General features: G+C 40.0%; 7 protein-coding genes across 11 annotated transcripts; 3 read left to right on the top strand and 4 right to left on the bottom strand.

The window, feature by feature from the left end:
- The first annotated feature begins 864 nt into the window (after positions 1–864).
- Positions 865–4,832, top strand: LOC140768927 (probable LRR receptor-like serine/threonine-protein kinase At1g14390). The gene is made up of 7 exons (XM_073109409.1): positions 865–2,419; positions 2,575–2,708; positions 3,072–3,315; positions 3,423–3,631; positions 3,719–3,768; positions 3,990–4,110; positions 4,354–4,832. The coding sequence occupies exons 1-7, from the start codon at positions 1,192–1,194 to the stop codon at positions 4,585–4,587; spliced, it is 2,220 nt and encodes a 739-aa protein (XP_072965510.1). The 5' UTR covers positions 865–1,191; the 3' UTR covers positions 4,588–4,832.
- A 100-nt stretch (positions 4,833–4,932) lies between these two features.
- LOC140768928 (polyadenylate-binding protein 3) lies at positions 4,933–9,461 on the bottom strand. The gene is given in 8 exon segments (XM_073109410.1): positions 4,933–5,497; positions 5,989–6,029; positions 6,032–6,212; positions 6,313–6,600; positions 7,438–7,527; positions 7,652–7,729; positions 7,814–8,586; positions 9,123–9,461. Coding segments are annotated over 8 exon segments (1,899 nt in total). The 5' UTR covers positions 9,343–9,461; the 3' UTR covers positions 4,933–5,269.
- A 509-nt stretch (positions 9,462–9,970) lies between these two features.
- On the top strand, positions 9,971–12,534 carry LOC140768929 (protein SLOW GREEN 1, chloroplastic). 3 transcript variants are annotated; one of them, XR_012105818.1, is made up of 5 exons: positions 9,971–10,759; positions 11,490–11,636; positions 11,787–11,867; positions 11,970–12,248; positions 12,423–12,534. XR_012105818.1 is itself a non-coding variant. In XM_073109411.1 (4 exons), the coding sequence occupies exons 1-4, from the start codon at positions 10,046–10,048 to the stop codon at positions 12,153–12,155; spliced, it is 1,128 nt and encodes a 375-aa protein (XP_072965512.1). In that variant the 5' UTR covers positions 9,971–10,045; the 3' UTR covers positions 12,156–12,289. The 3 variants fall into 3 exon arrangements, 1 of the variants encoding a protein (XP_072965512.1); XR_012105817.1 differs by having other exon boundaries at positions 12,353–12,470; XM_073109411.1 differs by lacking the exon at positions 12,423–12,534 and having other exon boundaries at positions 11,970–12,289.
- LOC140769293 (uncharacterized) lies at positions 12,433–12,780 on the bottom strand. The gene has a single exon (XM_073109956.1). It carries the CDS (start codon positions 12,778–12,780, stop codon positions 12,433–12,435), a length of 348 nt encoding a protein of 115 aa, XP_072966057.1.
- A 602-nt stretch (positions 12,781–13,382) lies between these two features.
- Positions 13,383–14,062, top strand: LOC140768930 (embryogenesis-like protein). The gene has a single exon (XM_073109413.1). The coding sequence runs from the start codon at positions 13,471–13,473 to the stop codon at positions 13,966–13,968; it is 498 nt and encodes a 165-aa protein (XP_072965514.1). The 5' UTR covers positions 13,383–13,470; the 3' UTR covers positions 13,969–14,062.
- A 144-nt stretch (positions 14,063–14,206) lies between these two features.
- Positions 14,207–18,594, bottom strand: LOC140768926 (uncharacterized). Of its 3 annotated transcripts, none has more exons than XM_073109408.1 (3): positions 18,341–18,594; positions 15,064–18,256; positions 14,207–14,978 (listed from the first exon to the last, which is right to left on the bottom strand). In XM_073109408.1, the coding sequence occupies exons 2-3, from the start codon at positions 17,909–17,911 to the stop codon at positions 14,596–14,598; spliced, it is 3,231 nt and encodes a 1,076-aa protein (XP_072965509.1). In that variant the 5' UTR covers positions 17,912–18,256; positions 18,341–18,594; the 3' UTR covers positions 14,207–14,595. The 3 variants fall into 3 exon arrangements, with proteins under 3 accessions (XP_072965509.1, XP_072965508.1, XP_072965507.1); XM_073109407.1 differs by having other exon boundaries at positions 15,064–18,270; XM_073109406.1 differs by having other exon boundaries at positions 15,064–18,594.
- A 3,637-nt stretch (positions 18,595–22,231) lies between these two features.
- On the bottom strand, positions 22,232–24,051 carry LOC140769350 (noroxomaritidine synthase-like). Its single transcript, XM_073110025.1, has one exon. The coding sequence runs from the start codon at positions 23,967–23,969 to the stop codon at positions 22,428–22,430; it is 1,542 nt and encodes a 513-aa protein (XP_072966126.1). The 5' UTR covers positions 23,970–24,051; the 3' UTR covers positions 22,232–22,427.
- Positions 24,052–25,817: the final 1,766 nt, after the last annotated feature.

Here is a 25,817-nt window from a genome sequence, read left to right on the forward strand (position 1 = left end):
CAACTACTAACATGACAACCTTGTAAGAGGCCCACACAACTTGTAACATGATAATTACACAATGTATTTGGTGTGTCTTTAAACCAATCTCAAGGTTTTAGGATTTGAACACCACCCCAAATTTCTTCATCCTTGTCGTGTTCTATTGGCTGATAGTGGATTTTATAGGACACCGATGAATGTTAGGATTAGGATTAGGTTTATTGTTGAGCTAAGAGTTCACAGTTTGTTGGACGTGAAGTTGACAATCTTAGAGGTATCTAAGTAACAAGGAAGTTTCTACTGAACTACAAAGCTAAGAAAAAGGGGGACTCCTCTCACACAGTCAAAGGAGAGCTCCTTGTGACGTTTTGTTTCAAGTCCACACAACTCGAATAACGTAAATATATGCTACTAAGAGAGAGAGAGAGAGAGAGAGAAAGAGATGGGTAGGCGAAAGGCCAAACTATATCGTATGTATACGTTTGACTCTATATCTTCGTGCATGCATATGGTTAGGTACTTGGCTTTTGTTGGGCAGCGAGCTCGAGGAGTTGACCGGAGAAAGGATTGGTTGGATTCCACTATTGATCGTTAGATATATATATATGTATTTTGAATTAATTGGTTGGAGAGTTTTATATTTAGGAAGTCTTATGAGCCTTTGCCCTTTGGTCATCAAGTGAACAGAGCGGCGTCGTATTACTCCGACGACGTCCCGCGTTCCGAGGTGGTAGGAGGGTAGTTTAGTCATTCGGGACCAAAGAAACCGCCGCGTTTCACAATGCGCACGTGATGGGAGCACGTGGATGTAGCTGTAAAGGCAAATAAAAACGACCCCCGCGCCAAGCCAGTAGCCACTACTCTCCTCTCTCTTTCTACATTCGAATTAACAAGTCAAATCTTTAATTAGATACTCACCCACCAAGATACCAACTTTGACATCTCTCTCTCTCTCTCTCTCTCTCTTTTGAGTCTTAAAAACTATTTTGGGTACGCAAAGCCTTTCTTCTTCACCTTCTTCATCTCTCTCATCATTCCTTGTTGAAAGCCATATCTCTTTAGATATACTACTACGATCATCTTGTGTGTGTGTGTGTGTGTGTGTGTGTGCATTCTCTGCAGTAGAATGAATCCAATCTGACATAAAGCTCTCCAATTTCTCAAACATCCACCATTCCAAACTCCCCCTTCCCCAGAGTCCTCATCAAAATGCAATCTTTATCCATTCCAAAGCCCAACTCCATTAACTTCTCGCTACCCGTCTCCCTCCTCTTCCTCCTCGCTCTCCTCCTCTCACCCGCTTCAGCTCAGCAGCTCTCTCCCTCCCAGTCCAAGACCCTCCTCCGCCTCCAACGCATCCTCGAGTACCCCCAGGTCCTCTCCTCATGGACCAACTACACCAACTTCTGCTACCTCCCACAGTCCAGCTCACTCTCCATCACCTGCCTCGGTAATCGCGCCGCCGGGATCACCATCGTCGGCGGCCGCCGGAATACGATGTCCCCGGCGTTCTCATCCGACGCCCTCTTCACCACCCTCACGAGGCTCCCGAGTTTGACCTCTCTCTCCCTCGTCTCCCTGGGCATCTGGGGACCTCTCCCAGGAAAGGTGGATCGATTCACTTCGCTTCAACTGCTAAATTTAAGCTCTAATTTCTTCTACGGTGAGATCCCGCAACAGTTATCGATCATGAGTAGTCTTCAAAATCTAATCTTGGCGTCGAACTCCTTTAATGGAACAGTCCCTGATCTCAAATCCTTTACCTCATTGTCCGAATTGGATTTGAGTTCTAATCGCCTCGGGCCAGATTTCCCATCCCTTAGTGATAAGAGTCTCTCCATTCTAGTCCTTAAAGGAAACAACTTTCATGGTAGCATTCCAATGACGCTGAATTCCTTCACCCAACTCCAGAAATTGGATTTGTCCTCAAATAAATTTGTGGGTCAGGTCCCTTCTCTGCTGTTCTCCCTTCCATCAATCCAATACTTGGATTTCTCCAGCAATAAACTCACCGGGCAACTCTCAGCAAATCTATCTTGTGGCGCAAGGCTTCGATTTATCGATATATCAAACAATCTATTGATTGGAGCTCTGCCTTCTTGCATCAGCTCTAATACTTCGAACTGGGTCGTGCTTGACTCGGGTAATTGCTTGAGTTCTGGAGATCCAAAGTACCAGCATCCGAATTCTTACTGCAATGAGGTGGCATTGGCCGCGGTATTGCCGCCTCCCAAAGATAACAGTGGATCAAAGAGCAACTTAGGTCTCATCCTTGGCATCGTAGGAGGAATCATAGGTGGTGCAGTTCTGTTAGGATTCTTGATGATGATTGTTTTGAGACGGGCAAGAGCAGATCATCCGGAAGTCGGTATTTTGCAGAAACCCAACGCCGGAAAAGCTTCAATTCAAGTTGCTCCTAGAACTCCTGCTGATAAGAGTAAGTATAGATACTGTAACCTTATCAATTTGATATTATCTGTAACATTTCTACAATAGAATTGAAATTTGAATCACAAAAAGTTTCAAGATTTATGGTATAGAGATGTTAAATCTAGGAATTCAGAATAATTTAGCTTCATTCAAACTTCATAGGACATGCATCTCAAGCAGTGATGGTTGGATCACTTGGGGCAACACCGTATCGTGTTTTTACGTTGGAGGAGATCGAAGAGGCAACAAATAGCTTTGATTCATCAAATCTGATTAAAGATGGTCCTCAAGGACAGGTAAGCAAACTAAGGCTGAATTGTTTACAATTAGGGAACTCTAATCGATGAGAATAGATTGATTCCTTAGTTCTTCTTTTCCTTTTCATCTCTAATTGTTCTAAATCATGTCAATTCAAACCTTGAGAGCTACATTGACAACTCTGCCATGATAATTCTCGCACTAATTTTACATTGAAAACATATTACTTGAGAGTAAATGCATTAAGATCAATCGTGAGTGATCTTTATTAGTTAAGAAGTATATCTTCCAAATTTATAGGCAAAGAGTTTTAGGTGCTTCACTTGAATGGGCTAAAAGATATGACCTAACTATATTTCCTTAAATTGAAATTCTTTTTTCCTTTTTGTTTTGATTTCTAGTACTACAAAGGATGGCTCCAAGATGGCTCCATGGTGCTGGTGAGATGCTTGAAGTTAAAACAGAAGTATTCACCTCAGAACCTGGTACAGTATATGGACACTGTTGCAAAACTCCGGCACCGCCATTTAGTAAGCGTCATTGGACATTGCATTGCCACTGGAAAGGAAAATGCTAACACAACTACAACTGTCTTCCTTGTATCTGAGTGTGTAACTAATGGAACTTTGAGAAGTCATCTTACAGGTGAGGAAAATGGAAAGTCATTCTCCTGAAAATAAAGACTATAAAATGAAGGGACATGAAGATTGTCTAAAGATTTTAAACTGCTGATATTTGATAAAAAATGGCAGAATGGAGAAAGCGCGAGATGCTGAAGTGGCCACAAAGAGTGACAGCGGTCATTGGCGTTGCGAGGGGGATCCAGTTCTTGCATACGGTAACTGTTCCTGGTATTGTGGGAAGTGATCTCACCATAGAGAATATTTTGTTGGATCAAACTCTTACAGCAAAAATTAGCAACTATAATCTTCCGGTGCTGCCAAATATTAAAAATAGCAAGGCAAGTGAAAAAAGGACTGTCATGAATTTCTTTTTTGCTTATTTGCTTTCCTGTTTCATACCTAAATTTCGATCGTCGGTCTCTCAGGTTGGTTCTCAAAGCCCTTTCAGTGCCATAGAAGAAAATGATGCCGGAAGGTATGCTCTATTTATCTGGTTGCAAGAGCAGAGTTAGTATATTGTTTTGTGCTATTCTAAACATCAATAGAAGACAAACTACCACAGGCAAAAAGAGGATAGAAAACTTTTTGATAGCAAAAAACAACAATGTATCGCTGAGGCTGCACTAAATAGAATATGAATCTGAATGCTAGTATGAGTAAATTGGAAATCTAATTCTATCACTGTGTGCTTTACAGTATTCTCAGTATGGAGAAAGGTGAAAAGGAGGATATTTACCAGTTGGGTCTCATTCTTCTGGAAATTATCACGGGCAAACCTGTTGAATCCCCAAACAATTTGGACGTATTAAAAGTTCAGGTACTCTTATTCAGCTTTGTATTTCTCACATCTGCATAGGAGCCACAGGAAGACAGGAAAGAAATTCATACGAATGAAACCAAACTAATATGATCCCCAGAAAAAATATTTACCAGACTTCTATCAGATAAAATGTCGATTATTAAATCAGGAAACACAGTAAGAAGTAAAGAAATTCTATCAAATTGTACTGGTTGTTTTTACTTCCAAAAGATCCGAAATGTGTTGTCTTGTGATCTGCAGCTACAAAAGAGCTTGATTGATGGATCAGAGAAGCTGAAAGGAATGACTGACCCCTCAATCCGTGGAACTTTCGCAGTTGACTCTCTAAGAACAGCAGTGGAGATAACTCTCAACTGTGTTTCTAAAAATCCTCAAGAACGCCCATCTATCGATGATGTCCTCTGGCACTTGCAGTACTCTGTGCAGGTGCAAGATGGCTGGGCTAGCAGTGAGAATGTAAGCATCCAGATATAGAACTTGAGGTCAACTTTCCCCACTATTTGTCAAACATTTGCGATGGGAATTCTCTCTGTTTTGGCAAATGGGCTACCTCTCAACATATTGTGGTAGTACTTTGTATATTTATATGGCATCTTAAAGAAGCCGGCTTCTTTGTGGTTAAAATCTCGTGTCATTCAGAAGTTCAGAGAGTGCATCCAAATTGGAACAACGTTGTAACCAAAGATTAACCATCTTAATGATATTTTTTACATAATCTATATTATGATGATCACTTTTTTTTATCTGTACTATATAGCCATATATTTAAATGTCTAGATCTATGCATGTCGACATATCCTATATTATATTGCATCAAAATTAGTATTAAACAAATTTGTTTACAAAGATTCATTTCAAATGTCAGGGAAGAACGCTGAACACAGTTTAGATTTTACCCATCTCTGATCCAGTTTCATTGTTCCCACACATAAGCAAGCTCTCAAACTTAAAAAACCATGAATCTGTGAAAAGAGACACCATAAATAACTGTGTAAACTTTCACTAAAAAGAACTCTAGCTTTTCTCGTGGTGAATCCCAAAATTTCTGGCAATGTACGCCACAGAACTTATGGCAAAATCATTCCCAAATTTTGTCACTCAAGGAAACATACTTAAATCCAACTCGATGCATTTGATGCTAAACTGAACAGAAAGTTCAATCACTCAAAGACAAGGAGCCAAGCCGATCTGCAGCATCAGAATCCACAGCCTGTGCTAGTCGTAGAACTTCCATAGCTTCAGCTACTTTACTCTGCAGAGCATCTTGAGATTCTATAAGATGCAGGACCTCAGTTTGATCCATCTCCAGCAGCATGCCAGTAACTTTGCCAGTATGCTCCTGTTCAATGTTTTCAATAAGTGGGTACAACTGCCCGCCCAGAATCTATAATTAATGGACAAAAAGGTTGCACGTTAAAAATGTCACACCTAAAAATGTACTGTAGATTGCAAGTCAGAAGTTTAAACTTATATCAGTTCCACACTGCATTGTAAGTGAGTCAAAATATGCCATCCATTTTCAACTGCACAATAGGAATAAAGAAGCAGTAACGATCAAAATAAGTATGCTACTAGAAAAGCATCCAAAATTTGAAATCTATAAGATGCAGCATACAATCTCTTGAGGTAAAAAGATGAAACATATTTATCAAAGTCAGGAATATCACTCAAGATATTACATTAAGTGGCTTTAAGTTACCATCATCCATGATCTTAATCCAGCGTCAACATTTCTAGACAAAAATTGCTCAAGGAGCCAACAACTATCATGAAATTTTTTAAATCTTTCCAATACTATGGACCGATATGATAAATGTATAAATTTGGACTAGCTTAAAATTTAAAGCCTGATTTAACACATTTCACTGTTCTTACCACTCGTTGCTGATCTGGAGTTGCAGAAGCTAAAGTAGAGGCAGAGCTGTAATTGGAATTGGTAAGGACCGATTAGCATTGGTTTGGGGAATATGCATGGTGCCACCATCAAGTGGAAAAGGCTTCATTGGACCAATGAGACCCTGTGGCAGCATTACTGGGTCAATCTCACTGGAAGGGTTTTGCCTGTACCTAAAGCTATGACTAGCATTACGCTGAATCAGCTGAATTCCAAAATAAGAAACAAGAAAACAAAAGGGCATCAGTAAATAAATGAGTAGAAGGGTTTTAAAACTTAAGGTAATCCTTCTTAGGATGACACACCTGCTGCTGCATCTGCTGTCCTCTCCTAAAAGCCATCCTCTGACCAGGCTGCCCTTGCCTCTGAAAGTTGTAAGACATCACCAAGTTTGGTGCAAGAGCAGGTTGAGTTCCATCAATAAGTTGCTGCTGGAAACCGTATCCTGAGGCTTGGGTTGGAATTAGACGAGTGGCACCCTGACCAAAATAGAGCTGTTGAGGGGCAAGCCTATTCTGACCAGGGTGGTACACTGGCATAGATGGCATCACAGGTGGTAGGTTCCCAAGAGCATTAATATGAGCAAAATGAGCCTGTTAAAGTACAGAGTAAAATCATCTAGGAAGATCAAGGAAAGTGAAAGAAGTGGTAATGATTGTACATGGAACAAAGCATCTAGACAAATTGGAACTGGAGGAACTTAAAGTCTGATCTGAAGTTCTTAACTTTACAAAAAGACCAGGACACGATGACTATTTCACAGGTCAAGAATTTAATTCATTAGTGTGATGGTTGAAAGATGTATATTAGTCTACAAGATATCCGAAAAAGAGAAGTTGCTCATTTTGTTATGATCACATGGATGAAATTCAAGAGTTGGCCACTCCAAGTAGCAGTAGAAAAGAATCAAAAGAAAAGTTATCATTGCTTTAAAGCATAAATGGATATTCATCTTAACTTTGCCACATAATTGGCTACTCCATTATAAAGTTATCACGAGAATTCAGTTAGTACAAATACATAGATTTCAGAACCATACTAATCCTGGAAAGCCAGAAGGCCCGCAACTATCATAACCATGGAACTTCTGTGACATCTCAGAAAGAATACAAGAAACTACCAACTTATCAAGGATATTTCAAGGGGAAACATATTAAACACTCCAATGTCATAAATTTACATGAAATAAAACCTATTGAGGGTGTCCACCAATGTAATATATAGGAAAGCAATCAATTATCATTGGTTCAGTGCTATCAATTACTAAAGAGGTTGGTTTTGAGATATTGACCTGCTACACAAGGTCAGCAGCAAGAATGACCATCTAGTTAGAACTTGTCATGCAAAGAGACACCAAAATAAGTAGAAAAAATACAAGATACATTATGAAAACTAAAATGAATTAAATGATAACTAACAAGGCAGCACACCTGCAACCTTGCCCTTCTTTCCTCCCTACTTTGAGCCAGAGCGACATACAATGGTTTCCTTCCAACCACTTTTCCATACATTTCAGTAATCTGGATAAGATTTCGCAAAGGAATAAGAAACCAGATGAGGCACCATATGACATTAAATAGAAAAGCATCTTTAACGGAAAGAAAGGAGAAAAGTAACTTAATATTAACAGCTAACAACACCTACAGCACGATTAGCCTCTTCTGAAGAAGAAAAGGCTACAAATCCTGAACCTTTGCTCTGTCCTTGTGAATCGACCACGACCTTTTAAAGTGAAAGAAGGAACAAATAAGGCAATGCTGCAACTTACAGGGCATAAATCATATATGGCAGTTTGCATAAAGATACCTTGCAGGAAATTATATTGCCAAACTCAGAAAACAAATCCCTAAGATGTGCATCATCAATACTCTCATCAAGATTCTTTAAGTACAAATTTCGCCCTTGAAGTTTTTCAAGTCTCCCGCTTCTCTCTTGTTCGTACTTGGCCTTCAACTCAGCTTCTCTTTCAGCCTTTTTCTGAGCTCTTCCAACATATAAAACTTTATCATCTAAAATTTTTCCGTTGATGTTAGCAACTGCTGCAACAGCAGCATCTGAATTTTCAAAATTAACAAAAGCAAAACCCCTTGAGTTTCCATTTGCATCTCTCATGACTACAGCACTGGTGATACTACCAAATCTTTCAAACTCCCTTATCAAGTCCTCATTAGTATAAACCTCAGGCAAATTCTTTATATACACATTAGTGAACTTCTGGGATCCACTTGCATGTTCTCTCTCTTTATGACGGAGAAATAAACCAACATAAACTTTTTTTCCATTCATTAACATCCCATTAAGTCGATCAATAGCTTTCTGGGCTGCTTCTTCATTTTCAAATTGTACAAAGCCATATCCTTTTGACTGGCCGTTAATATCAGTGGCAACTTTACAGGAAAGTACAGTACCAAAGGCAACAAATTCATGCAAAGATTTGTTATCAATTGTTGGGTGAAGATTTTTTATAAATAGATTAGCACAGCTGCTCTTCCGGATACTGGGATCCCTTTGTGAGAACATAATTCTGATAGGTTTACCATGTATTGAAGTGAAATTGAGGACCTCCATCGCATGAGTAGCTGCGGAAAACATAGATAATTAGGTACCATAAGAAAGAGGGATCATAATGAAACCTCTCTAACAGCAGAAGTAAATGCTTATTTCTCTACATTGGGATTCAATGGATATATGCCATAATGCCAATTGAACTTGTAAGACCAGAAAATTCAGAGTTCGCTTTCTGAACAAAAGCCACCTTTTGATGATCTTAGCACCTCTATCAAATAAGCAGTCAGACATCTTATCCTTCTTTTCTCTCTAAATTCAGAAAAGATACAGAGGCCACCATAAAACAAATTCGAAAAATAGTATATTTATACAAAGCTATGCCATGACAAACAAGATTGCACCAAAAAATGATGTTTTTAATTATTGAGTAGCTTTACTTGACCAGAAATCAAAAGAAAATCTATCAGACAGGCTTCAAAAACCGAAAAGGCAAAATATAACCTATCAAGCGTAGTAAAATGGAAAAATACCGCGATCGATCGTAAAATTACTCCTGGTTGAGCAACGATAAGAATCAATAACTCAATAATATAACAATCCGGCATACCATCTTGCGGGTTGTGGAAATTCACGTAGGCGTAGCCGAGGGAGACCTTTCGGATTTGATCCCTGCAAACCCTGACTGACACGACCGGGGCAACTCGGTTAAAAAGCTCAAAGATCTCCGCCTCCGCGACTCCGGCGTCGAGATCGCCGACATAGAGCGACGCATTCCCGAATTGCGTCATCGGAATCTGAACCACGGACGGCGTTGGAATGCTCGCCATCGACGCCGGAGAACCGAAACAAGGGGCGATCGAAAAGGTTAGGGTTTATACTATTTCTCCAAGGATTATTTTTTCCTTAACTTTTTTTTTGGTTTCTGCCCTTTTGGGCAACTGTACCGACCCGCCAGTCGAAAGGACACAGAGTCGCAGGAAGGAAGAAGAGTATATATAGCCGTAAAACATGCGATGCTGACGTGGATGAGTGCACGTGCGGTGTTAGTTATTGTGCTTATTTGGGCTTTATTCTGGTAAAATTTACGAAAATAACAACAGAGTTCTGTCTCGAGGCGGAGGCGAATCGCGTAACTTTCGCAGTGTTTGAGCTCCGTATCCGTTATGAAGTGTGGTGCGATCACCGCACAATAGAGTAAATATTAGCACCGAGTTGACCAAGCGTACTTTTCATATCGGACACAAAGGGCGTCATGTAGTGAGGTAAGATTACCTACGGAGTGGATGGGTATCTTTTGGTCTTTTGGAAGCAGAGATCCGATGATGTGGACCGAGTCAGAGGTCATCCGAGCCGAAAGATCGAAAGTAGAGACGGCAACGTTAACTCTTCCGCCACCGTTTTACATAACTCGTTTAACCTGCAACGATTAGTTAGTCTCGCATACTCTGTCACCGACTTCAGGATGCTCACAGACTTTTTTAATATCGAGAAGGGTTTAAGCTTGTAGTTAATCCGCGGAGCTCAGTGGCCATGGCGAGTTTCCCCTCTGCTTCCCTTTCCATCCGAGGCTTCCATCCAAAACCCTTCAATCTCTCAAAGTTAGGGTTTAAAAACAATTCATATGCCGCTCTCTTCCCTCCCCTTCTCCACAAACCACCCTTTCTCTCCCTAAAGTCCCCAACCCGCAATCGATTCCAGCCCAATCTTCCCAAGATTTACTGCTCCCGAGACCGTGGCAACCCGTCTCTGCTAAGAAGTTGCGTTAAGGAGTTGGCCGTATTGCTTGTCGGATCTCTATTTTTCCTTGGGCGTTTCAACTGTAGACCCGTTCTGGCAGTGGATAATGCTCAAAGAAGCAATATTTCTGCACCTTTGGAAGAAAGGATGGATACCCAAGAAGACAAAGATGGAAAAGATGCGGTTGATGAGGAGGAGATGGAAGAAGAGGTGATTGGCGATGAACAAAAGGGAAAAGATGATGAGGTGGAGATGTATGAGAAGATTCTGGAGAAGAATCCGACGGATGTGGAAGCATTGAAGGTGGTTTTGTTCGGAAAGATGAGGAAGGGTAAGACAAGGGAGGCAGTGGGGTATGTGGAGAGGTTGATAGCTCTCGAACCCGATGAGGTCGAATGGAGACTATTGCACGCTTTGACTTATGAATTGATGGGAAAGCTGAGCAAAGCCAAGAAGCTATTCAAGGAGATCTTGAAGGAGAGGCCCCTCTTGCTTCGAGCTTTACATGTGAGTTTTATTCTGATCCGGTTACTGGAGAATACGTAGGTTCTGCAAGGTCCATGAGTAAATCTATTCTATTTTGTAACTTATATGCGAATGCTCAAGTTTAATTTAACATCTCTTGATAGCCTAGCACTATTTCTAATAAATACATAATTGACAAGAGGGGAAGGATCAGTAGATGCCTTGTGATGCTAATATCATCATTTGATGTTGCTGTATCTCATGCTTAGGTAACAAATTACAATCTAACAACCACCTTGGTGGATAGTCTGTTGAGTTCCGTCAATCTTATGCTTCTACTAGGAAATAAAATTTTCTACGACATAACAACATAGTGCAGAAAACTTCTGGGGAGGAAGGTTGATGAGCAAGGGGAACAGAAGCGCGAAAATCTATATCTCTTCTCTTTCTTGCATCTTTCCTTTTCAATGTGCTTCTGTTTCAAGTGTACAACTATTTGGCGACACATGTGGCAATAATGATGACTCAAGGATTTTGTTGCCAAAACTTCCTCTGAAAGAACATTCTAATTTGGATCTTCACATCTTTTCTTGTTGGATAATAATATTAGCTTCTACTTGGTTTGACATCTTAGTGTTTTGCATTTGCCCCCATCAAGATATTCTAAATATATCTGGAATTTAAAAGAAAAGTAAGTCAAATAAGTAAAATCAGTCAATTGGCTAGTTCTTAGAGATGCTTCTTTGCAAAATCTCACAGCTCTCTTTTGTAGGGGCTCGCTTTGACTATGCATAAAAGTGGCGAAGGTCCAGCTGTTTTTGAAATGCTAAATAAAGCTTTACGACTTGCGCACCGTGAGAATAGAGTCACAGAAGAGCGGAATATAAAAACTTTGATTGCGCAGATGCATGTTGTGAAGGTATCAGCTTAGCTCCTTTATCATCGATTTTTCTTCTTTTGTATGTCACTTCATTCTTTACCATGTCTGAAAGAAATATATTGACAACTTTACTCTAGCAAAAATTGAGGTGTATAACAAACTATGGAACACTTCATTTTCGCTATGCAGGGTGACTTAGATGGTGCCCTGAAGCGATTCCAAGATCTTGCAAATGAGAATCCTCGAGATTTTCGACCATACCTCTGTCAGGTTAGTTTTTTGAGGATCTTCTACAATGAGCTTATCTGGAACTAGTGTATAATTATCAATAGCATTTACATTGTCTAATCACTCTTTCCTGATTTGTCACAGGGGATCATCTACAGCTTATTAGACAAAAAGAAGGAAGCTGATGAACAATTTGAAATATATCGAGGCCTCGTACCAGATGAATTCCCTCAGAGAGGTTTCATTGATGATGTCATATTTAGCGCAAAAACGGAATCTCAAGAGCAGCTCGAGAAAGAATTTGAATCTGAGTTCTCATATAAAAGATGAGATACCCATTGTTTGATGCAATATCAATTTTGTAATCAAGGATAGACTCGTTAGATGAAGGGACAATGACAGACAGGCAAAAGAAAACTTGGTGTAATTTTTTAAGATTTAAAGAAATGACATGCATTTATAAATTTCAGTTGAGCTTAGTAAATTGTCATCTTGATCTTAATATATCTCTACTACATGACTGCCAGGTTGGAGAACCAAAGGGAACCTTTTTTTTTCTTCAACTTGTAATTGACAAAAGACACACTTCTCGTGCAGAAAGGTTTTTTTACCAGTTCATGGAGCTTGTCGCATGAGGACGGCCGGGAGCCATGAGGTTTCCAGCAGAGTCATACATAACAATACCGGAAAATTCAGGGAGTTGGCACTTCCCTCCCATTAGAATACCCTTCTGCCAGATACAAGCTTCGTTTTCTACTCCTGGCTGGACTTGTTGAATGCTGATCACTGGGTCAGAGCTCCGTCGATGTGAAGCCATGAAACGCCACCACCGCCTAGAATGCGATGCGCATGCCATGAGAGTGAGAGCACATAGTGCCACAAAAGCAGCTGCTGCACCGACAGATGATTTTGTTGTGGCTTCCGCCAAGCTGCGGAGGAGAATTTGCCGCGCCATATTGCGAGAATTCTTCTTGATGATTGACTTGTATATTTCTGGCGCATATCTATATATGGATGCACTAGCATGAGTGGAGTTGTTTGTTGAAAGTAATGCAGGGGATGAAGGAGTTGTTCAGAAGTAGGTGATTAGCAACTCACTCAGGATAGTGTAGAAGTTGAATGAGGGGAAGCTGCAGAGTCGTTACTTTGTTCTCAACTGAACCATTTTTAGCAGTCTGATCACAGTAAATTCTTCCTAGAGTTGTTTGGGTCAGTGTCTATGTCTCTGTATGTATGCTTTATCTAACTCTCTCTCCATGTATGGGATGATGCCATGTCTACACTATTTGTAGAATGCTTGCAGAGTGTTTGTGGGCACAGCCTCTCTTTTTTTCTATATCATCTATGTTACATATTGATTGATTCACCTTTCATCATGGTTGAAGAATATAGATGGAGAAGAGTACAATGTATAACTTATTATTAGTTTCTATTTAGTAAGCCCAGCTAGAAAGCCCATGGGCTTCTGGAATCTCTTTTTCCCCAACTTGTGGAAGCCACTGTCGCTCCTTTTGACACCGAACACAACGAAATCCAAATTGTTTATTTCCACCGTCTTTGAGTGCCTCTCTCTCTCTCTCTCTCTCTCTCTCTCTCTCTCTCTCTCCCCCCTTGTTCCGCTTCCAACAAAAACCTCGAGGAAAAGATGCAACGAAACGCTCGATCTCTTCTCCAAAAGTCCATCTCCCAATACCCTCTTCGATGCTCTGCAAGACCCATATCGCCATCTCTCCCAAGACTTCCCCTACAACCCCCAAAACATCACCTTTGCTTCTTACCCATCTCAAATTTTGGCTCTGCCCACCAGCTGTTCGACGAGATTCCTGCGACTCATTTGAGCGCTCGCTTCGGGTTCCGCCGAAGTTTTAGCAATGGAGAATCGATCGATCACAGCAACGAGGTGGACGAGATCAATGCCAAGTTCGCGGAGGCGCGAGAGGAGATCGACGCGGCTCTGGAGTCGAAGGAGACGGTGTACTTCAATGAGGAAGCGGAGTGCGCTCGTGATGCCGTGAAGGTTGTGCTCGACATGTTCGATGGGTTGCTCGCGAAGCTGCCGGAGAAGGAGAAGATGGCGCTGCAGAGATCGATGGGGCTCAAGATGGAGCAGCTCAAGGCGGAACTCAAGCAGTTGGATGAGTAGGTGAGGTGGGTCTTCTTCATTTAGAGTTTTGAACTATGTTTGATGAATAAAGCTGGGATCTTTTGCCACATTTATGAGAAAATTCGTTATGTTACGTACTTGTATCCATTATTTGTATACCTCTGTTTGTGGGCATTCAACAGTTTGCTAAATCTCATTTTGGTTGAGTGCCTATTAACATAAAGTTGTGATAGAGATTAGGATTAAAAAAAGAATTCCTATTTTCTCTCCGTTTATATCTGGCATAAACCAAGGTAACCAAGTGCTGAAATGTGAATAGATACGATTCATCAGTTGACAAATTTATTTCATATCACAGCAATCCTAACTCTATCACTCTTCTCTTTAAAATTCACACAGTGTATCTTGGATTCTCTCTTTTAAGATCTATCACAGTTAGCAAGAGAAGACGAGTTCCAATTTCCATTAAAAGATTCTGAGTTGGCCGCAATGTGAAGAAACTGTACAATCCTAACACGATCAAATTAAACACCCAAAAGCTCTTATCCTCTCATCTTCCCAACTTGATAAAAAAACCCTTGCATCCTTAGATGAATGAACGAAAAATGACCAAGACAGCTCTCTAAATTTGAAAACAGAAGAGTGAGCAAAGAATAGAACTATCTATCAGCCACTTCTGGGAGTCTTCATGAGAGGCTGCTGTGAAGTCTTCCCCCATTCTTCAGGTGGGCTCTTCACCTCCGTCAACAAAGCCACCACTTCTTTCATGGTAGGACGCTCCGATGGTGATGAGTTGACACAGAACATGGCAATCCCCAGTGTTTGCAGCATCTCCTGCACCATCTGATCAGGCATGCCTCTCAGCTTTGGGTCCAAGACATTCATTGCAGGTTCCAAACTCCCCACCTTCTTCTTCACCCACTCGACAATGTGGAGGCCATCGCTAACTGTCGGTTCTATGGCGCTCCGTCCACTTAAGATCTCTAGAAGAACCACACCATAGCTATACACATCACTCTTCTCTGTTATATTTGTGGTATAACTATACTCTGCATAGTCATACAAGCTTCATCAGTACAATTAAATCAAACATGAAGAGCATGTAATTGCAACAATTCATGAAAAATCACTTGCCTGGTGCTATATAACCATAAGAACCAGCTATCCTAGACATGGCATGATGAAAATTTGGGGTATTCATCAGCTTTGCCAACCCAAAATCCGCCAAATAAGCTTCACACTTTGAATCCAATAGTATGTTGTTGCACTTAACATCTCTGTGAAGAATGGATGGAACGCAATCATGGTGAAGATAGGCTAAACCTTGTGCAGACCCAATTGCGATTTTGTACCTTGTTTCCCAATCCAAGTTTCGATTCGCTTGCAGAAGCTGCTGCAGATTGCCATTGGGAACGTAATTGTAAAGGAGGAGCCTGCTGCATCTATTCGAACAATAACCCAATAACTTGACAATGTTTCGATGCCTGATGTGCCGGAGAATCTGAATCTCAGCTGCGAATGCATCTACAGGTTCCTCTTCCTTTTTCGTCTTCCAGAGCTTCTTCACAGCAATGATCTCCCCATTGGGCATCTCGGCTTTGTACACAATTCCAGAGCATCCTTTTCCAATGACATTTTCATCCTTCAAGCAATCCAAAATGTTGTCAATGGTGAAGTTTAGTTTCTGAAATGGAATGAAGGTCCAAGGGTAGGAGAAATCATCCATTCCAGGAGATAATTTCTTTGTTTTCTCTGCTGCTAGTTTTCTCTTCCTATTTATCAGAATCAAAATTGCACCAAACAGTAGTGCAAATGAGCCCAGGATAGCACAGACAAGAGCTACTATTCTGATGGATGTAAGAGCAGTTCTGCGCACTAGGTCCGATGAACAAGTATACCCATCGAAAGACTCACAGAGACTTGGATTCTGAACATAGGAATTGGCCGATAATGTGCGAAAGAATGGAGTCACAGGAATTGGCCCAGAGAAGTTGTTATATGAGATGTTGAGAGATGTCAAACTTGCAAGCATTGCCAATACTGTAATCCTCCCAGAGAGCATATTGCTTGAAAGATCCAATGACTGTAACTGTGTGAGACTAGAAATCTCCTCAGGCAATTCTCCCTCGAGTTTGTTAGAGCTCAAATCTAAGCTAATGCTCAAGCTCTTCAAGAAGCCAATTTCAGGAGGAATTGGACCTGATAAACTATTCTTGCTCAAATCAAGCATGGTCAGTTTCTGCAAGTTGCTCATAGATTTCGGTAATGACCCAGTGAGCAAATTGTTGTTCAGAATGAGCTTATTCAGATAACTGAAATTGCCAAAGCTCAAAGGGATTTCTCCAGTGAAGCTATTCTGGCTAAGATCAAGCTGCTCCAAGTTCATCAACTCTCCCAGTTGCAGAGGGATATCCCCTGTGAAATGATTGTTGTGCACATCCAGCAGCTCCAAAACGGTGATGTTGGCGATCTCAATAGGCAATCTACCAGATAAATGATTAGTATACAGATCCAAGAACACAAGGTTTTGCAGCTTACCAATATCCTTTGGGATCTCACCAGAGAGCTGATTCTCTCCAAGTCTCAACCTCACTAAAGATTGGCAATTGGAGACACTACGCGGCAGTTCGCCGGTTAAGGAATTCCCCAAGAGAAGAAGCTTGGAGAGCTTCTTTAGACCGAATATCTCATCTGGGATACTCCCTGTAAGCTTGTTCTTGGAGAGATCCAGCGCATATAGCTCGCTGCAGTTCCCGAATGATGGAGGAATCATGCCCGAAATTGAGTTGCCCCACAAGAAGAGACTCTGCAAGAACTTCAAGTTGCCAATCTGCCATGGAATGGAACCAGACAATGCATTCTTGTCGAGTTGCAGCGCAGTCAAGCTACTGCAGTTGCTTAGGTCATCAGGGATAGGACCTGAAAGCATATTATCTGAAAGATGGAGCTCTTCCAATATTGATAACTTCCCGAGCTCACCTGGAATTTTCCCAGAAAGCTTATTAGCAGAGAGGTCAAGCACCACCAGCGATGAGCAGTTTGAAAGCTCACTGGGTATCGATCCCGTGATCAAATTACCCCACAGAAGCAGGCTTGTGAGCTTCTGTAGTCTACCCAATTCGAGCGGAATGGAGCCACTGATCTTGTTCATGTGCAGATAGACATTCCTGAGCTCCAAGCATGAGCCCAATGTAGGCGGTATTGGGCCAGAGACATCAGTATCATATAGAGCCAATGTCTGCAAATTTACTAGTTTGCCAAACTCCAGTGGAATCGGCCCGGAGAGACCGGTGGCGGCGGCCCCAAAGGTGGTGAGATTTATAAGCAGCCCGAGCTGTGGTGGGATTTCCCCGGTGAGAGACGGGTTGCCGCCAATACGAAACTGCTGAAGAGAGACTAAAGAACCGAGTTGGGATGGGATTGAGCCGTTGAGGAGGTTGTCTTGAAGGCAGAGGACTTGCAAAGAGGTGAGATTGGATAATGCCGGTGGGATGGAACCAGTGAGGTGGTTGGAGTTGAGGAGTAGGAACTGGAGAGAGGTTAAAGATCCAAGTTGGGGAGGAATGGGGCCAGAGAGGGAGTTGGAGGAGAGGTCAAGAAGGCGAAGAGAGGAGAGAGAGCCAAGAGAAGGGGGAATGGGTCCTGATATATTGGTTGAGGAGAGATTAAGGAGTTGGAGAGAGGAGAGGGAGGAGAGCTGTGAGGGGAAAGAAGAAAGATTAAGGAAGGTATTTGGGAGGGAGATAGAGATGACCCTGCCTTGAGGTGAGCAGGTGATGCCTTGCCATGAGCAAGGGTTTTGGTGGGACGGGTCCCATGAGGGGAGGAGAGAAGGGGATGTGGTGGTGGATGTTTCTAAGAGGGAGAGGAGAGCTTTGCCATCTGGGGTGAGGGAAAGTATTGGGGTGAAGATGGAGAAGAAGGTGATCAATAGGAATGGGAGGAAGATTTGTTCAATGGTTGTAGTCATGGATTTCCTCATTTGTGTTTCTCTTCCCTAGTTGAGGTGGCGGTAGCGGTGGCGATAACTACTACTATGATGAAGGTGGAGTTCAAGTTTAACAAGAAAACACCATTTGCAACAACTGGAGTGCTTCTGAGAGCCTATTGCACTATGGAAACAATAGAAGATGGTGACCAACTACAAAAGGGAGAAGATTTCAAACACTAAACAAGAGCGATATTCTTGAGCATTTGAGAATGGTCTAATGGTGGCGGTACTTCTTACTACTTGATAGTGAAAGAAAGCTTCTTTGAACAGGAGATGGTAAAGATGGGGATAAAAACTTGCTTACTTGATGGCAACGGTGGACACTATAGATGGAATCTACAAGAAGAGAGCTACAAAAGAGTGATCAGGATAAGAAAGAGAGCAGCAGCAATAGTAGTAGTGCAAGTAAGGTACGCTTACCAAGTGTGCGGAAGATCAAAGGAAGAAGGAGCTGACCATATGACAGAGGCGTAGACTAGTGGCGAAGTGAAGAGCCTGCTTAAGCTTCACCCAAGAGTCATATGGAGCCCGGAAGCGCAGGCAATGGTGTCTCTCCGTCTCTCTCTTCTCTCTTATCATTCTTATTTATACTACTGCCTACTCCTCTTTGTTCTTGGAGGCAAAAATATATGCACTTTTATTTTTTGGCAAGCTATATATTTTCCGGAAAACCAATTTTGGACGCTATATAGTAATGTTACTTCTATTTTAGGATGTTAATTGATGTCGAAATCTTACTGGTTTTGTCCCAGAAAAATCTAACTTAAAACTGACTCACGTGGCCTTCGGCTGCTTGCTTTGTCTCCATCCCCAAAGGGATGCCCTAATGCCTCATTATTGCACTACTACTACTACTACTACTACAACAACTACTAAGTAGAGCAGGGAATCTACTAACAGTGATATTTGATAACATATTAGCATGCTCCAATCATAGCCATCCACTCCAGAGTCCAGTGCTTGGTCTTAAAAAAAAAAGATTCGTGACTTGAAACATAATCTGGTCAAAGTAGCCTTTATCTTGCCCTAATCCAGGCCTTCGTTTGTTTTTCTTTTCTTTTCTTTTCTTTTTGTACTCTATTATGACCATTGTTGCAAACCATCACCTACAAGTTCTAATCTCCTCTCTTTATTCCTAATTAAAAACCATTAATAAGATGGGCTGAAATGAATGGGCCGTCTCAATATCAAGCCCACTGACACTGCTTTTGGGAGTGGTAATAACTAGCCATGTTAACCAACCACTAATCCCAGTACCCAAATTCCTAAAATCTCCATCCAATTTTTCCCAAATACCTCCTCAATACCCTCTACCCCATAACTCAACCTTGGTGCCCATAATTGCCATTTCACCCACCTATTCCATGTGTCCTCTGGCACCAATGGGTCAGAATCCTTGCCAAGCTGCAACCCCTCTTCTTGGGAAGGTAAAAAAATTTGATGATAAAGAGAGAGGAAGAGGGCAAAGCTTAGGGAAATGTGAGAAAGTAAGAGGAGTGGAGTAGAGCAACACCCATTTCCAAGTTTTGGGATGCTGAAATGGGCCTTAAAATTTTCCTCTCCCTCTCTCCTCTCTCATTTGCTAACTCAGTTAAAGTTACCCCTCCTCAATAAGTACTATTGTGACTGTTATGAGGGGTAAAAACTTAAAAAAGAGGGAGGGGTGAAAAGAGATTAGAATAGTTGATGGAGGGTTGGTTTACCGAGAGAAGAATAGTGGAGGGGGTTTGGGGAGTTGGGCTAAAGAAGGGTAGTTTATATAGAAAATAAATGATACAATGAAAGAAGGAAAAAAGAAAAGAAAACTGGGACCAGGTCGCCTAGTTTTTAGTGGGTATAAAAATTATTGGGTTGGCAATGGCAATGGCAATGGCAATGGTTGCCATTGGCATGGCACGGTTCAGTAATGAAGGGTAGTCCGAGCTTTTATTAAGGGGCTTGGACTTTGTCCTTTTCCTTTTTGACCGTACCCACACGAGACATCGTCTCGGGAATTTGGCCCTTAAATTATACTATTTTGATATTTTTAATGTTTCTTTTTTAGATAAAAATGCCATATAAAATATTCATTTTAAACTAAATATAAAAAATTAGATGAAATGCTGATCAAATTTATTATTTCTATATTAGAAGAAATATTTTACTAATAGCAGTGATAAATTGGAGACATTGTATTTTTAAATTTTAAATAAATGGAAAGGAAGGAGCTCGGCTAGTTCATTGATTTGGACGGTAATATGACAATGTGACAAGATAAATTTAAAAGTTAATGTAAGTATGGAGATAGTAATATTTTAAATATTTCATACGAAAAAAATGGTAATTTTAAATTTCAATAGTACAATGTGATGCTGGGTTATGATTTCAGAGGATGGATATGAATTTATTTTGAATAAAAATAAGTGATCAAGAGACTAATTTTTATATCAGATTGTTAGAATATTATTGGTGGCGGAAAATAAAACCTTTTAGAATATAATCGTAATAGTTAGAGTAAAAGAATTATATATGTATATATACTTTATTATTTCAATGCATTTGTATAAATTCTAAGACATTTCCATAGAAATTATGAAACATTTCCCTTTCACTTTGATTCTCTTGCTTAAAAACACCTCACCTGGTTGGGGGAGCCTTGTAATAAAACACGTCACCAACTAATTTAATTTTGGCCAAACACAATGAACTATTATACACATTATTTATTCCATGTCTATCAAATATTTTTATGACATTTCTGAGGATTAATTTCTTCAATAAAAATTGACCTCTAATTAAAGACACACGTGAATGCTTGTGAGTTGTGAAGGACCAACTAAATATATTTAATACCAAGGATGCCAATGCCCAAAGAAAGAGGTGAATAACTATATCTAAAATCACAAGCTTTCATGGCTTGACCTAAACTATTTAAAATGATATAGAATAGTACGACATTACTAATTCACAATCTATACATTTATTATTCTATTATGTGTCTTGGCTTAGTAATATTGTGACACTCTCCTGTAACTTCTATTTTATAAACATTATACAGTAATTCCTTTGATCAACTGAGTACTATCTTACTGGCATTATTACCAAGTGGTATGTTGTCATTTGATTAATTTCTGAGAGGATTTATTTGGAGTTAAAAATATTTTGTCAACGTCTTTTTACTGAAAAATTAAGCAAAAGATACCTCCTGCCACTGGATTACCACAACACTACTCTTGGTTTTGGAGAGCATTAATAGGTAAATGAAAGTCTATTCAACCACATTTGCATTATTAAATGTTAGTAGGAAGAAACCAAGCAATAAGGTACAAGTTTGAGGATTTGAAATATGAGGATGCGTACAGATATTGTAATAATATTCAATAACTCAGGGTATCATATAAAAATTATATACAAAATATAGAAGAATATTTTCCTATTTAACTAAAGAGGGTTGTGGTACTTAATAAAGCCTCAAATGGAGAACAAATTAAGCTCACCTGTGGGCTTGCCAGCTTAGGAAGGCATTGTTATTCGTGCATCTATATTGATATGACTTTAAGTGTAGCTATCTATCTATCTATCAAACCTTAATTTATTATAATCTCTCAGTTTTGGTCCCTCTTTCTTATCCATGGAGCCCCAAAACCTAATAGATAGGTTGTCACTATGCATGCTCATTTGTATTATGCCTATAATCTTACAATTAATTAAATCCTAAATTGTCCAACCCAATAACAACTTTCCCTGAAGTTTATGCCCCAATAATATATACCAACTCTACCAGATTGAGAAAATTTTGATGCTGTTGACTTAAAATATCACTGCTTGAGTATGGTCTAGTCCAGGTTTTTTTTTTAATTGAAAAAAAACACTTAATTCTGAGGTTATCTCACAAGAGATGAGACTAAAACCAAGAAGGGCCCATTAAGGCTCAAGTAGCAGAGTTGGACCAGTTATGTGATAGCCCTTAATTAATTAGTCATTAGAGTATTTTAAACGTTATTGTTTGTTATTCTTGACGAAATTTTACATAAACCCCCTCACTTATCTATTTTCATGCCATATTAACCACCTTAATTATAGAAAACTCTTAACATGTCTCTTATGGTAGTTATCCGTTAAATTTTGCCGTCGAAAAATAATAAGTGAGTATTCATATATTTGACGTTTATTAATACCGTAAAAAGGAGAGAGAATTTGTTTTGTAGTTTATAGGGTACCAAATGATAAATATTTGACGTATCATAATATTGCATTTCTTAAAAGAAGAAGAAGAAGAAGAAGAAGAAGAAGAAGAAGAAGAAGAAGAAGAAGAAGAAGAAGAAGAAGAAGAAGAAGAAGAAGAAGAAGCACACTAATGCATGGAAGCAATTGTAGATTACAACACACACCACTAGATTTACTTCTTAATAGCATTACAACACTCATGTAAATTAATAAAACTAATAATCTTCTTTTTGAAGTTGTAGCATGCATTCAGTTTAATCTTATTAAGTCACCAAGTAGATATATCCAAACCAGATTATAGCTAGATATGGAACCCACTATAACCTTCCCTCTTCTTCACTGTCACCTTGAGGCCACCCTTCATGTGGAGAATTATCGACAACTTGGGCTTCACGACGAAGTCATTGACCACCCTAATTTGAAATCGGGAGACCATGGCGGCGGCGACTGCTTTGAGCTGCATCATGGCCATGTCCTTCCCTAAACAAGTCCTCGGCCCGGAGTTGAACGTGAGGAACTTATACGACGGCTCGTGGCGAACCTTACCGGACTCCGACAACCACCTCTCGGGTTTGAATTCCATGCAATCTTTGCCCCATATCCCTTCCACTCTCGCCATTGCATACAAAGATAAGAGCAACCTCCTCCTGGGGCCGACCTCGATGCCGCTCGGTAGCACGTCGTGGCTGCTCGCCTCCTTGTGCTCGAAAGGAACGGGAGGATATAGCCTTAGGGACTCACAGAGAGCTGCATGCAAGTATGTCATTCCACGTAGCTGAGTTGAACTGGGGAAGCTAGGGTTCTTGGGTGCATGCAATTTGAGCTCTTGCAGTATTTTAGCCTCCACGTGTGGGTTTTTGGATAGTAAATAAAAGAACCACGTCAGGGCTGAGCTGGTCGTGTCCCTCCCGGCTACCATAAAGTTGAAGGCCGTGTCTCTGAGGAACTTCTCGAAGGCAGCGCCGTCTTTGCCCACCTCAGCTTGGCAATCCAAGTAGGAGGTTAGTAGATCGTCTCCATCGTTGGTTAGTTTTCTTTTTATGGATATATATTGGGCTATGCATTTGTCTATCACCTTCTTAGCTCTCTCCATCTTCTTGTGATGTCCAAAGTTGAATCTTTTCTCTATATTTTGCCAACCCTTGGGAGCGATGTGGCGGTAGAGCAAGATCTCCTCGGCGTCGTCCATGGCCTTCGCGAACGCCAAGGTCGGGAACTCGATTGAGAGGCAGCCCGGGTCGATGCCGAAGACGAACATCGCGGTGGTGTCGAAGGTGAGCCGCAAGAACACGTCTTGGAGATCGAATGCTTTCCCCTCGTGGGATAAGTGATCGAGGAGAGGGATGAGAGAGCTCTCCAGCTTGTCTCTGGTGGAGTTGGCGACGAATTCTCTGAACTTTGGGCTTGCTATGAGCCCGTGGGCTTTCTTCCGTTGAAAAGCCCAGGACTTGCCGTCGGCATTGAAGATGCCGTCGCCGAGGACGCCGAATATCTTGGCGAAGTCGCCACCTTTCGGGTAGTTGGCGAAGTTGGCGGTGAAGACGTGGTTGACGTTGGCCGGGTCGCAGGTCATAATGACGTCGCCGAAGGACGACCACGGGCCCTTGAGCACGAAGGTGCAGCCGCTGAGGCTGAGGACGTCGGTGATCCAGTCGTGTAATCGGTCGCAGTTGCCTAGGACGGAGGGGAGCATGCCGACCAACGGCCAGGTCACCGGCAGCCGGCTTTGCCGACTACTAAGGCGGCTCAGGATGAGGAAGCAAGCGATGGCGAGGAGGAATTCAGGGTAGTTTTGGATTGGAGAGAGTAGGGTTCTTGGAACCCATGATAATGGAAAAGCCATTTTTTTTTTTTTTTCTCTTTCTTTTTGGCGCAGTGGAAATTAAAACTGCTCCTTTTCTTTTTCTTGATGTAGGTTAGGCTGTTAGCTAGCTACGAAACCACGTATATTTATAAGTGTGGAGGGAGATGGGAGCTAGCTAAATGGCCATTAACCTTTGCCCATATGCATTTAATGCTCGCTATTCACAACGATACTCTGTAAATAAGATGATGCGGCATCATTTTATCCATTCACAGTTTTTTCTTTTTATTTTTATCACTCTTTTACTGCTCCTTTTCTTAATAATAATAATAATAATAATAATAATAATAATAATAATAATAATAATAATTGGCCTAACAGTATAGTGGTTCAACTGTTTGATGGTTTGGATTTTAATGGCTAATTGAACGTGTGCGAAAATGACGCACAAAAAGTTTCTTCCGAGTTATATCATCCAAGTCCTACCACATAAGCTCGTATTTTTCACGTATTAGACAATTCTAGCTAAAATTATATATGCGATTACGAACTACTAAGCAAAAAACATACTCTTTACATTATTAATCCGTTAAATTATTTATTAAATAAATAAATACGACTGTCACATTATTAATTTAAAATTACTATTAAACATTATTTTAGAGAAAATAAAGAGTGTCACGTATGTTTAGCTAATACCATCTTTCGGTAACAATCATCAAGGTGATAACTAAAAATCATCAACATTATATATATATATATATATATATATATATATATATATATATATATATATATATATATATATATATATATATATATATATAATCGATGATTATAACTAAAAACGAAGGTGAGAGGACAGTTAAGATGTCATCACTGGTATAATGTTGACTAATGGTATTCATATTAAAAGCTGCTCGTTTTATTTGCCCTTGACTAGACTAAAGAAAATATACGGCAAGTAGCTATAACTTACGTGGCTGTATGGATTGCATGTCCTACATGGTAGGGGAATAGTTTAATCTCATCAACTTTCCTATTTTCCTTTTGACATTCGAGCAAATAGAGGACTATCTTTTCTATCTTTTCTATCTTTTCATTTAAATATTAAATTATTAATACTTCTACGTACCATTTTGATAGCCATGTCTTTAAAAATTAAAAGCCTTAGTTATACTACGGGCTGCCGACGACCTCGAAAGTAAAGAGAACTTAGAGATAATTAATAATTTTATAACTTTTTTTTTTAATTCTAGAATATAATTTTCTATTCTAAAATAACATCAAAATATTATAATAACTATATTCTAGAATCTCAATACAAATCAAAACTATATTTTATATCACACACACAAGCTTAATTACTATTTTATCTTTAAAATTTATTCCGTCAATCTAATTTATATTAAATTAAAAGACATTCACGATAATTTTTTATTATTTATTTATTTTATATAACATCAAAGTTAATTATCATACTCTTATTTAAAATACAAATGAATATAAGAATCAATATTTTTTAAAATAAAAATTTTGCTTTAAAAATAATAAAGAGAAATATCTATTTAAAATAACACTAAAATAAACGAGGCCTTGGGTATTATTATTCTAGACATATATATGATTCATATTATATGAGTATTTTCAAATTACAAAATTTAATGATATTGATTTAATTGAGACATCGTAAATTCTTATCTTTTTTAATTTCCCTAAAGAGATACCAATAGAATAAAAATGCAACCTCATAGATTATGTTAACTTGATCCAACTTGACGTCCACCACTGATGTTGCTTGTTCGTCGCTACAAAGTTGCTTTCGTACAATTTTTAATCGTTGAACTAGGTTTGTTAAAGAATTAATGCCTTTTACCCCCAACCACT

The sequence above is a fragment of the Typha angustifolia genome, chromosome 10, assembly GCF_048772165.1.
Source record: "Typha angustifolia cultivar Huaian chromosome 10, ASM4877216v1, whole genome shotgun sequence".
In the NCBI taxonomy this organism is placed as follows: domain Eukaryota; kingdom Viridiplantae; phylum Streptophyta; class Magnoliopsida; order Poales; family Typhaceae; genus Typha; species Typha angustifolia.